This window comes from Bubalus kerabau, chromosome 4 (assembly GCF_029407905.1).
Source record: "Bubalus kerabau isolate K-KA32 ecotype Philippines breed swamp buffalo chromosome 4, PCC_UOA_SB_1v2, whole genome shotgun sequence".
Lineage (NCBI taxonomy): Eukaryota > Metazoa > Chordata > Mammalia > Artiodactyla > Bovidae > Bubalus > Bubalus kerabau.
This window is the reverse complement of record NC_073627.1, coordinates 21,807,527-21,819,785: the sequence shown is the minus strand read 5'-3', so window position 1 is coordinate 21,819,785 and position 12,259 is coordinate 21,807,527. Positions and strand designations below refer to the sequence as shown.

General features: G+C 50.3%; 1 protein-coding gene across 4 annotated transcripts in view; it reads right to left on the bottom strand.

The window, feature by feature from the left end:
• Positions 1-1,206: 1,206 nt before the first annotated feature.
• The window catches only part of STAT3 (signal transducer and activator of transcription 3), a 75,629-nt gene continuing 64,576 nt past the window's right edge, over positions 1,207-12,259 (bottom strand). Inside the window, exons 16-24 of one of the 4 annotated variants that reach the window (XM_055575851.1) lie at positions 11,532-11,630; positions 11,290-11,425; positions 10,341-10,393; positions 10,005-10,099; positions 9,739-9,878; positions 8,258-8,470; positions 4,883-4,925; positions 4,473-4,535; positions 1,207-3,131 (exon numbers count right to left, since the gene is read on the bottom strand). In XM_055575851.1, the coding sequence (XP_055431826.1) occupies positions 4,511-4,535; positions 4,883-4,925; positions 8,258-8,470; positions 9,739-9,878; positions 10,005-10,099; positions 10,341-10,393; positions 11,290-11,425; positions 11,532-11,630 (804 nt within the window). In that variant the 3' untranslated portion in view covers positions 1,207-3,131; positions 4,473-4,510. Of the gene's footprint in view, positions 3,132-4,472; positions 4,586-4,882; positions 4,926-8,257; positions 8,471-9,738; positions 9,879-10,004; positions 10,100-10,340; positions 10,394-11,289; positions 11,426-11,531; positions 11,631-12,259 lie in introns of all 4 variants that reach the window. The other 3 variants (XM_055575852.1, XM_055575850.1, XM_055575849.1) reach the window with 3 other exon arrangements.

Sequence of the window (12,259 nt, the reverse complement as noted above, 5' to 3'; positions counted from 1 at the left end):
TCCACCCCCCTTCCCCGCCCCAATACTTGCAGTGCCTCTCCAAAGACTAAAGAACTTGTCTTGGGGAAAGCCAGGACAGCAATTACTGGGAGCGGGAGCAGGGTAGAACTCTGGTCCCCGCCTCCTGCCCTTATCAGCTGCTGCTATAAGCAGTCTGGAGGGTGGCAGCTGAAGGCCAGTGCCCACCATTCTCAACCTGGCTGGCAACCCCGCTGGATGGACATGGAGAGCGGGGAGCGCTGCAGGAGCCTCCCCGCAGTCCCTTCTCCCCGGGTCCCTTTCCAGAGACCAGCAGGTGGCACCATTCCACTGCCACTGCGTTTTCAAGTGGTTGATTGAGGCTGGGACGGTCTCCCCATTTGGACCCACTGGCACCGAGAGTCCAGGGACTGTTGCCAGGGCCTGGGGGCGGGGGAGCCAGGGCCTACGACAAGGTTTCTTCGGGGCTCAAAGCAAGGGAAGAGGGGCTCGCAGCCCACCCGGAGAGGCGCAGGAGCCCGGCGCGGGTGGGCGGGAGGGGAGGCAGCCGCGGAGGCCGGATCGCATCTAATCTGCAGCCGCATCTCTACCCCGGGAGGCGGCGCGTATCTCCCGCACCCGCTCGTCTCCATGGTGCTCGGCGCCAGGGGCGGCGGAGCCAGGCCAGTGGGCGCCTCGGTCTGTGAGTTATCACCGCCCACGGCCCGGGGCCCGTAGCCGAGACCCGTTGAGTGTTGACGATCTTCCCCATGGAGCGAACTGAAGAGAAAGTGATAATGGAACCAACTGTGGAAGAGGCCTAGGGGTTGGGAGTGTCTGCCCCCCAACCCCCTGAGGTGGCTTATCTGACCCCAGACAGGACACCGCGGCTTGTGAAGGCCCCGGAAGGGAGGGAGGGCGCGGAGAGGAGGGAGGTAGGAAGGGGGAGACAGGAGGCCTCACTCTGCAGCCTTTGTGCACCAGGAGTAGGACCCCTGGCTCCTCCAGGTACCCCTGAGCTGGAGGCTGGTGGCTAATGTAAGATGGGGTGCGGGGTAGATGCTCCGTGCTCCAGAGGTGGGCCCCATCAGCTCCAGCATGAGAAGCTAAGACCACCAGGCCAGGAATGGGGTAGCCACCATCTTGCAAGACCCAGGCTCAGCCTATGAGGCCCCTCAGAACTGAAGCAGGGGAAGAGGGACTCCCCTCCCAACCCAGCCCCCAGCCAGACAAAGAACTGCCATGCTATGGGAGGGTTATAACTTTTATTTCTGAAAGTTAAAGTAGATACAGCAATATACAAAAAAAAAAAAAAAACCCACAACATAATAATATAAATTTTTACACTATTAAGTAAGTATACATTGGAATTTGAATGCAGTGGCCAGGACAGCATCTCACAAACCACCCTGTGGGTAGGTTAGGCATCCTTGGGAATCCCTTGGCTAGACAGGGGGCTGGCAGAGAGAATGCAGGCAGGTTCTTTAAGGGAGGGTCTCAGCTCCTCTCAGGGCTTTTGCTAATATCAGGGTTAAAACTAGATACTTATACGACCTAAGAGCCATGGATCTTACGATTTCTGCTCCAGCAAAGCCAGGATTCTTGCCCCAGGTCCCTCATGTTAAGCTTATTTCCATCTAGAGAGTTGGAGGGGAATCTCTCTGCATTACCTGTCAACCCCTGTTTGTCTTGGAGAGAAGGTCTTATCCCCTTCAAAAATTGGCAAATTTCGGTGTAACGCATAGCATCCCTAGAAACTCTGGTCAACTGAGACAAGATGGCTGTAGCCGACCCAATCTAGCTGTGCTTCTGGGTCTGGGAGGCCCCGTATCAGAGACCATCCCACATGCTACCTATGTTCTGAGATGCACAGTACATGCAGTTGTTCTGCCTAATTGTGGCGCCCCTATGGGGAGGAGACAGTCACCAGTGCTGGGGGGAGGTGGGAGTGTACATTCCCTCACACAACAGACGGACCCCGAGCTTATGATAACAGGTGCAGCAGGAAATCTCCAAGAAACTGGGATAAGAACCGTATTCCCTGAGCTCAACTAGACCCTTGACTGGGGGTCTGTAGTCTGACTCATGTTCAACCTGTGTCTTCCTCTTATCCGAAAAGGTCCCAAGACCAGGTGCGTAAAGCAAACAGGACAAGGGACCTTTAGACACTGGAAGGAGCCACCTAGCAGGGGGGCTCAGGTCGATGGGAAAAGGAAGAATTGTCCTGTCCCTTCTAAGACACCCACCCACGCTTGGCAACAGAAGCCCAGGGAGAAAGAGAGATCAGGTTGTAAGTGCCCCTCTGCCCAGCCTTACCTACAAACAGGCCAACATGCTAAAGGGGGAAATAAAAACTTTATTTAAAAAAAAATCCTAAAATATTTAGGGTCTCCTTCAACCTTCCTATTTCAAACCAAAGGCATCTTCAGAAGATATCTTTTAAGGGTTGGATCTAAAATTCATGTCAGGGGTTATATAAATTATCGGCCTGAAGAAAGCTGAATACCTGAAGCACCAAGGAGGAAATTAACTGAGTTTTCTTAAATACAGAGGAAGCTATGCCAATACAGTCAGTGTCTTTTGCCCTTAAAAAAAAATTACTGAAGATTAAAAAGAAACCTAGGGGCTTTGAAAGTCCTAGCATCTATCTGGACGTTAGCAAGGTTGAAAGTGTGGTGCCGGGAGGATGAGGCGAGAGGCTGCCCATGGCATCAGCTTACAGAATAGGCAGAAGGACGCAGCTGGCACCAGGAGGCACTTGACTCAACGACAACAAGCTGCTGAGAAAGGGGGCCGGGGGGTGGGGGAGGAGGGCAAAAAAAGATGTTTCCTCTTTCTCCCTCTCGCCGCCCCTTCCACATCCCCTGATCACAGTCGTGGAGCGTGTATTCTTATTTGCATGTAGATAAAAGCATATCACCCACATTCATTCATTTCTCTATTTTAAAAAAGTGCCCAGATTGCTCAGAGATAGCTAAAGTGAGAGATGAAAAAAAAAAAAAAAATCTGGAACCGCAAAGCTGGGAGCTGAGTTGATCTGGGCTTGGGCTGTGTAAGGGCTGGTGGGACATGGGCTGGCGCATCCGTCATCTCTCTGCAGCCTCCGTCCTCGGCTCCTCACATGGGGGAGGTAGCGCACTCCGAGGTCAGCTCCATGTCGAACGTGAGGGACTCTGGCAGAGGGGGACACACACGGGGAGAGCCAGTTCAATCGCCTGGGCCCCACAGCAGGCAGGGCACACAGCCCTAGCTTTCTGGGGCACGGGGCTCAGACCACCACTGCCATCCAGTCTCCTGCCCCTGCCCCTCAGTCATCAAGAAGGGGTAGAGAATCCACATTCTCTCTCCTCCCTACGGGGTCTTGCCTTCTGAAAGGGTACCCACCCCTCTAGGCTGTCGCAGAGCTCCAGACTCAGTTCCCTGTGCCCATACAACAGCTGCCCCCCGGCTATCTACTTTACACGTGGTAAAGGATGTATGGCAATGCCACTCTCTCAGTTCGTCCCACCCTCTCCTTCCCCTGCTGTGTCCAAAATCTGTTCTGTATGTCTGCCCTGCAAATAGGTTCATTAGTACTGTTTTTCTAGATTCCATGTATATGAAATTATATTCATGGTAATATACGAAACTTGTTTTTCTCTGACTTTCTTCACTCTGTATAACAGGCTCTAGATTTATCTACCTCACTAGAATTGACTCAGATGAGTTCTTTTTTATGGGTGAGTCCACTGCATACACATATATATGTATGTACCTATGTACGTACCACAACTTCTTTATCTATTCAAATGCTTATGGACATCTAGGTTGCTTCCATGTCCTGGCTATTGTAAATAGTGCTGCTACAAACACTGGGGTACATGTGTCTTTTTAAATTATGGTTTTCTCAGGGTATATGCGGGAAGGCAATGGCAACCCACTCCAGTGTTCTTGCCTGGAGAATCCCAGGGACAGCGGAGCCTGGTGGGCTGCCGTCTATGGGGTCACACAAAGTCAGACACGACTAAAGTGACTTAGCAGCAGCAGCAGCAGGGTACATGTCCAGCAGGGGGATTGCTGGGTCATATGGTAGTTGTATCTGTATACTTTTAATGTTTTAATCATAATATACATACTGTTGTTTTTTTTTTTTTTTTTAATATTATGGGAGCCAACTGGCTTGCGGGATCTTAGTTCCCTGACCAGCCGTCGAACCCAGGCTCCCTGCACTGCAAGCTCAGAGTCCTAACCCCTGGACCACCAGGGATGTCATACATTCCTATTTTTCTAATACACAGAAATGCTACTATTTTGGATTTGTTGGGCTAAAGAAAATACATTTGTAAAATTAACCTCACCTGTTCCTTTTCACTGCTTTTTAACCTGGTTCCTAGAAAATTTACACTGGCATGGGGAGTGCATTTCTATAGGAAAGTGCTGCTCGAGAACTCCTTCTGCCCATCTGGGTGCCCCTCGGTTGGTTCTGTACACGGGAGCATCAGCTCAGGGGGACAGTCCAGCAACCGGATACTCACCAAACTGCCCTCCTGCTGAGGGTTCAGCAGCTTCACCATTATTTCCAAACTGCATCAATGAATCTAAAGTGCGGGGGGACATCGGCAGGTCAATGGTATTGCTGCAGGTCGTTCTGTAGGAAAGGGGGAGCAGCAGGAGGGGGAAGGGTCGGGTTGACAAGACACAATGGAGGAAAAAAAAAAGAACAAAACACACACACACAAGCCATCAAACTCTGGTCTCCAACAGAAAAAAAATAAAAGCTCAAGCTTTTTAAACACACGAGGTCACTGTGAATTTAAATGAGTACCGAACATACTCAGAGGGCTCCAACCCTGCTTCACAAGAGAATTCTCACCCAGTGTCCTGTTCCCAGGGATAACTGAGGACATTAGAGATGGAGGCAAAATCGGGGAGGGAAGCCACTTACGGTGTCACACAGATGAACTTGGTCTTCAGGTACGGGGCAGCGCCTGGGGAGAAGAAAATTCTGCCTTAGCGACTATGATTCCCACTCTGGGTACCGGATGGGGGAAGCTGGCTGCCTCCCCAGGGCCGATGTGAAGCTCACTCGATCCCTGAGCAGAGACGGTCTGAAGGAACCTCCATCTCCCACTGGGCTGCCCTCCCCTCCACTACAGACTCTGACGTTCCAGCGCTTGCAGCTGGAAGCTCAGTTCTTTCCCTAAAGCTTTTCAGCAGACTCACTTGAGCTCAGACAAGTGCCAGCCTGGTGTTCATTCTTTCCCTAGATGAGGGTGAAGAGTTTCACTGCTTGTATGTGGACTGAGGATTGTAACCTGGCCTAGTTGTATCTCTTAGATGAGTTCCCTGTAGGCAGGACTGAGCCCACCCAGTCGGGCACCTCGTCCTGCTCAGACACCGAAGTCACGGGGTCTTTATGAAAACACAGAAGTGGCTAATGCAGTTCCAAAGCTGAGGGTGACATCTTCTGTTCCCATTAGCACTGATCTGCCTGTTACATCCTTCAGTGAGGATATTAGTAACCCCCATTAGATAACTACATCACAGAGAAGAGCCTCTCCGTGGGGAGAATGTCTCTGGTGTAGTACAACTGGCCTTGGACTGGGAGATAGGAGGCTGGGGCCTCATTACATCTTCAAAACACGCTTCCAGTGCAGCGAGTTTGGGTTCCATCCCTAATCAGGCAACTAAAATCCCACATACGGTGTGGGGTGGCCCCCAAAAGTTAATTAAAAAAATTTTTTTAAAATCAACTATATTTACAAGATAATAAAATAAGAGGGAGGCGGAGGATGGAGGGGCCCATCTTTGTCATTTGTGATTCTTCTTCTATAGTTAGAAACATGAAGATTTAAGAATTTTAACTGCTAAATGCTTATACCAAGAGGTCAAGGGGCCCCAGAGACACTGGCATGGAATTTGGGGGATTCAGGTGAACAGATCGCTTAGGAAGGGTGAGGTGGGCCAGGAAAAGCTTGGGGCTTACAGAGAAACTGAGAGATCAGAAAGAATGATGACAATTTGAGAAAGGGCACTGCCATCAGAGTTTATTTGGGACCAAGAAATAGATTAACTCAGTACAGAGTCCAAAGAAGCTACTAAGGCAGGGTTCTGCTATCTTATAAATCCATTTGGGCCCAGGCTTGAGGGGAGCTGACTCCAGCTGACTCCCAGACACAAAAGGGTTTGAATTCTCCTAAGTGATCAATGTTGCTGAGAAAAACAGCTCTGAGATGCCACAGTAGAAGCAAAGGAGAATGAAGATTAGAAGTTGATTTATGGCTCTGTGCAAGGTTGTAAATGTGCTTCATCTAATTTGTAAGATAAGAGATCTGTCATTTCTACAGAGGAGTCTTTCCCTCAAGCCATGAGGAAGTAATGTGAGCTTCTAAGAAAGGAGGGAAGAGTCCAGGGAAGATAAGCCATCTCCTAGAGACAATAAAACCTTCAGGATGGGAACAGAGAGGAAACGGTCAGCTGCTCCACTCTGGAGGAACCCACAGGTCGCCCACCGGCCTCCCCGACACCCCCTGACGCCATCACCAGGCTCCTGCTGCCCCAGGAGACAGACAAAGCTCTTGAGTAATTAGTTCTATCTCATGACTGGCGTCTTGCCCCTGAGGAAACACTGAGTCCCCAGGCAGGAAAAGGCCTGGCCTCCTGCTCACACAGGAGCCGTGAGGGAGGGTGCAGCCTCACACCAGGAACTTGGACCTTGAAGGCGAAATGAGTTGAGGGCCCAGCACTTGGACCTAATTGCCTTCTGCAGAAGGAACAGGGCAGTGTGACGGGGGCTGATAAACAGATCTACCAACCGAAGCACAACGTGGAAAGAGAGATAAGTAGCAGACAGGAAATGAGAGTTATGCTCGCCTAGAGTGTGACCAAGACTCAACCCAGAACAAAGGAGAAAGGAAAGTCAATTGCCAGTGAGGCCCAGCTCCCTCTTCCAAGTCTCAATCTGCTCGCCCCCAGAAATCCCTCACAGGGAATTACTGTGACAAGTGTGTGAAGGCAGTGGTGGGTTTGTGTGGGGGAACTATTTGTTCAAAACACAGTTTTTTTCCCAAAGCAGTTAGGGTAGGGAGGCTAACTCAAAAGGATCACTTTAAACCCTTGCTGGCTCTATGATTAAGGAAAGTTCAATAAAAACAAAGGATGGCAAATTACAGTCTCCTCCTCAGGATCTGGCCAGAGAACCACGAGTCTGAGCCTCAAACACCCATGGAAACAGGCTAGAGGGCTCCGGCCTCCATGCTGGTGATAGCACCAGAGAGCGAGGGTTTAGTATGAAAAAATGTATGTGTAACTTACATAAGCACATGGGCTCGAGTACACAAAAAAAAAGTCTGAGTTTCAGTAGCTGCACATTCAAAGCACCAAGCCTAGGCCCCTCCCACCAGTTACCGTCTTCCCCTTCAATCTCCACTCTCCTGAGAATCTCTCTTAAACCATGTTCCAGCGTGCCTAACACTCATTTCCTCCAGAAAGCCTTTCTTCATCCCACCTGGGCTGCTTACATTGTTCAGTGATGGGGAAAGGAAACACTCTAGACTGAAGTCTGAGTCGCAAACCTTCCAGCATATGCTTTGCAAGAAGTGCTGTGCTGGCTGGGCATCCTGTTTCTACAGAATTCCGCCCTCGGTTTCTCTTCGTAGTGTCTTAGGTATGTCTGGGTATGTGTGAGCTGTTTTCCCCTTTAGACCAGTGCCTCCAGTGGGGCAGAGCCTGGTGACTGATTCCTCTCCTCTCTCTAACCCCATCAGCTGCCCCTGAAGGCACTCACTATTAAGTTCTTTCCCAGAAAGAGGAATAAAGATCACCAGACTGGGCTTTCCTGGATATCTCAGTGGTAAAGAATCTGCCTGCCAACACAGGAGACGCAGGTTTGATCCCTGGTATGGGAAGACTCCATGTGCCTCGGAGTAACTAAGCCCATGTGCCACAACCATTGAGCCTGTGGCTCTCGAGCCTGGGAACTGCAACTACCGAGCCCATCTGCCGCAACTACTGAAGTCTGTGCCTAGAGCCCAAGCTCTGCAACAAGAGAAGCCACCGCAATGAGAAGCCCACGCACTGCAAGTAGAGAGTAGCCCCCGCTTGCCCCAGCTACAGAAAAGCCCATACAGCAATTAAGACCCAGCACAGCCAAAAATAAAAATAAATAAATAAAAATTATAAAGAGAAAATTCCTTAAAAAGAAAGAAAGAAAAAAACAGATCACCAGGTTCTCCAGGCATTTACCTTACCTGTCCCCCAAGGATCCTACAATTTCCCACTTCTCCCCAGAACCGAGTGGCTGTTGTGGAAAATCAACAACTACCTGGGTCAGCTTCGGGATGCTCCTGGCTCTCCGGCCGACAGTACTTTCCGAACGCCTCCTCCTTTGGAATGTCGGGGTAGAGATAGACCAGCGGAGACACCAGGATATTGGTGGCATCCATGATCTTATAGCCCATGATGATTTCAGCAAATGACATGTTGTTCAGCTGCTGCTTGGTGTAAGGTTCCACTGACTGGATCTGGGTCTTGCCTGTCATGGGATACGGAAAGAGAAGACTCGGGTGATCTTAGAGAAGACTACCTGATTGATTTTCCCTTGAGGGGGAAAGGCTTATGCCAACCTAGTGATCAAGACCCTGAATATTCTGCCCAGTCGTCTGGCACTGTGGAAATGTTCAGCAGGCTTCGGGAGAAGCTATTCAGCTGGGCCACAAGTAACATACTTGAATAATTACTTTTATAAGATATATGAACAGAGTGGGTAAGAAAGGAGATGAAGAATACAATTTAAATTTCAAATTTCAAAAAAAATTACCAATTTCTAGGCAAATATTAGCCTCTTGATGAAAGTGAAAGAGGAGAGGGAAAAAGTTGGCTTAAAGCTCAACATTCAGAAAACTAAGATCATGGCATCTGGTCCCATCACTTCGTGGGAAATAGATGGGGCAACAGTGGAAACAGTGTCAGACTTTATTTTTTGGGGCTCCAAAATCACTGCAGATGGTGATTGCAGCCATGAAATTAAAAGACGCTTACTCCTTGGAAGTAAAGTTATGACCAACCTAGATAGCATATTCAAAAGCAGAGACATTACTTTGCCAACAAAGGTCCGTCTAGTCAAGGATATGGTTTTTCCAGCGGTCATGTATGGATGTGAGAGTTGGACTGTGAAGAAAGCTGAGTGCCGAAGAATTGATGCTTTTGAACTGTGGTGTTGGAGAAGACTCTTGAGAGTCCCTTGGACTGCAAGGAGATCCAATCAGTCCATCCTAAAGGAGATCAGTCCTGGGTGTTCATTGGAAGGAACGATGCTAAAGCTGAAACTCCAATACTTTGGCCACCTCATGCAAAGAGTTGACTCATTGGAAAAGACCCTGATGCTGGGAGGGATTGGGGGCAGGAGGAGAAGGGGACGACAGAGGATGAGATGGCTGGATGGCATCACTGACTCGATGGACATGAGTTTGAGTGAACTCCGGGAGTTGGTGATGACAGGAAGGCGTGGCGTGCTGTGACTCATGGGGTCGCAAAGAGTAGGACACTGAGCGACTGAACTGATTAACCCCTTGCGGGGAGCAAAATAAAACTGGCAAACCAATCCTCCAGCTGGAAGAATTTAGAGAAGCCAAGTCTTCCCATCTCATAAAAATGATCACCGGGTACCTTCCAAGTCTGAGGCAGGGGAATGCGAGGCCATCCCTGCCCACAAGGGGGCAGCAAGTGCCTGAAACTAGCAGCAGCCATGGCCAGCCACAGCAGTGTTGGCCACCAGTTGGGGTGGGGAATCGCTAAGCTTACCACTGATGTCCTTCTCCACCCAGGTGAAGGTGACTCCTCCTTCTTTGCTGCTTTCACTGAATCTCAGCAGGAAGGTGCCTGGGGGCTTAGTGCTCAAGATGGCCCGTTCCCTCTCCTTGCTGATGAAGCCCATTATATACCTGGAGACAGAGAGGAGCAACAGCAAGGTTGGGGCTGAGGGACCTCTGTGTTGCAGCCAACCTGCTGGGAGAGTAGGGGACTTGTCACCCCTGTGCGTTCTGTCAGACACAAGAATTCCAACCTACCCTTCGTTCCAAAGGGCCAGGATGTACTTTTTCACCAGGTCAATGATGTTGTCCAGCCAGACCCAGAAGGAGAAGCCCTTGCCAGCCATGTTTTCCTGGAGAAAAGAGTAATGGGAAAGGTCAGTCCCCCACCTCCCTGGGCTCTTCCTTTAAGGGGGTGAGGTGCGACCAAAATCCTCAAGCCCATCTACCCTCAGGCGGGTCCTCTTGGCCGCCAGACCAAGAGTCCGGGGCCTTCAGGCCCACGCCCTCCACGACATCCCCACAGCTAAGTGTCCCTGCCCCCTCCTCCTCCTATGAGGCAGCCTCATGGATGGAGTTCACACGGCGGCTTACTTTGCAAAATTTAGCCCATGTGATCTGACACCCTGAATAGTTCACACCAGGTCCTGAAAGAAAAAAAAAAAAGTCATATAATTTGCAGTTTTAAATCCAGATCTTTCTTCAAACAGAACACAGACAATTGTCCCACAACATGCCCCGAAACGTGGTTTTCATGCATTTGAATGTTGGCACTGCTGTGTGCATACATATGCACCCCTCCCCGCCACCCAATCCCATCGTTTGATGCCCCCTAAGCTGTTGTTTAGCGGAGGTGGTGGGTGATGTATCAAGTCCCTGCTGCCCTTTCTAGCCTCGTGTGGCAGTCTGGGGATCAGCAGAACACACTAAGAAGCTGACAGCTTGAGTTACAGGGTCACGTTTAGTCATGCATGGTCAGTCCCTCAGTCATCTCTGACTGCAGCCCTACCAAGTTCCTCTCCATGGGATTTCCCAGGCAAGAATACTGGAGTGGGTTATCATTTCCTCCTCCAGGGGATCTTCCTGACCCAAGGGTCAAATCCAAGTCTCCTGCACTGGCAGGTGGATTCTCTACCACTGAGGCACCTGGAGAGCCCATGTTTCATGGCAGCACAGGACAAAGCTAGACGGCACGTAAGACATTCTAAGACTTTTTTCTTCCAGGAAAAAAAAATAAAAACAAGCTACATTTTCTTGAAGAAACAGACAGGGATGCCAAGCCTTTAGCTTGAACATACATTTAAAATACCTTCCTAAGGCTGGACAAAGTACCCAGGGAGACAGCCACCAACAGAAGAAATCTGCCTCCCATCTCATAAAAGTGATCACAGGCGCAAACCTGCTCTGCGTCCTGACTCCAGGGCCTGCTGGAGCACGTGTATTCTGCCCAGCGCCTTGCTCAGTCAACTTTCCTCAACGAACAGCCCCATGGGCCAGATTCCTTTTGCAAGGAGAGCAAAGGGAGAAGAGGTCAAGGGCTGACCTAAGAGTTTCTCCGCCAGCGTCGTCAACTGCTCGATGCTCAGCCCGCGCTTGGTGGTAGAGGAGAACTGCCAGCTCAGCACCTCGGCCACTTGATCCCACGTTCCGATTGGGGGTTTGGTGAAAAAGTTCACGTTCTATTGGAAATGACACATTGGCTCCTTTAGATGAGAGGGTGGCGCCTGCTGGGCGGCAGCCCCGAGGCCCCAAGGAGCCTCCGGAGAACCCGGGCCCCCGACTCACCTTGGGGTTGTTGGTCAGCATGTTGTACCATAGGATGGATGCCCAGGCATTGGGCATCTGACAGATGTTGGAGATCACCACCACTGGCAAGGAGTGGGTCTGTGGAGGGAGCAGGGAATGAGCTGGGGAGGCAGAGGGCCCTTGAGGCTCCAGAAACCTCTTCACCCGCATCTCGCAGGGTTCGGAATAAAAGGAGAGGTCGTGGAGTACACTTGCTGCCAACCCTCAGGAAGCTGTGGGGCCCGGTCAGCTTGACACCCAGCGTGGAGAGTAGGCTGAACTCAGGGGCTGCCTGAGTATCAGCGGAATTTACAAAGCTGACTCCTCGCAGTGGACTCACAGTCCACGGACTCCCCGTTTATAAAACTTGGAAGGCTTTCACGGATTGGAGCTGTGAAAAGAATGCAAGTTGCTCAGTTGTGTCCAACTCTGCGACCCCATGGCCTATACAGTCCATGGAATTCTCCAGGCCAGGATACCAGAGTGGGTAGCCTTTCCCTTCTCCAGGGGATCTTTCCAACCCAGGGAAGTCGAACCCAAGTCTCCCGCATTGCTGTATTGAAGCTGTATCTGCCTATTTAATAGGGAGGTCCCAGGAATCAAAGACTAGGGTTCCTGCTTTTTCAGGTGTATCTTTAATTTAAAGATCAAGAAAGTTGGGGAAAGAGCAGGTAAATACCATGATTGTTTGGATACTAAAAACACTGGTGGTTGAAAGACTGTTTTGT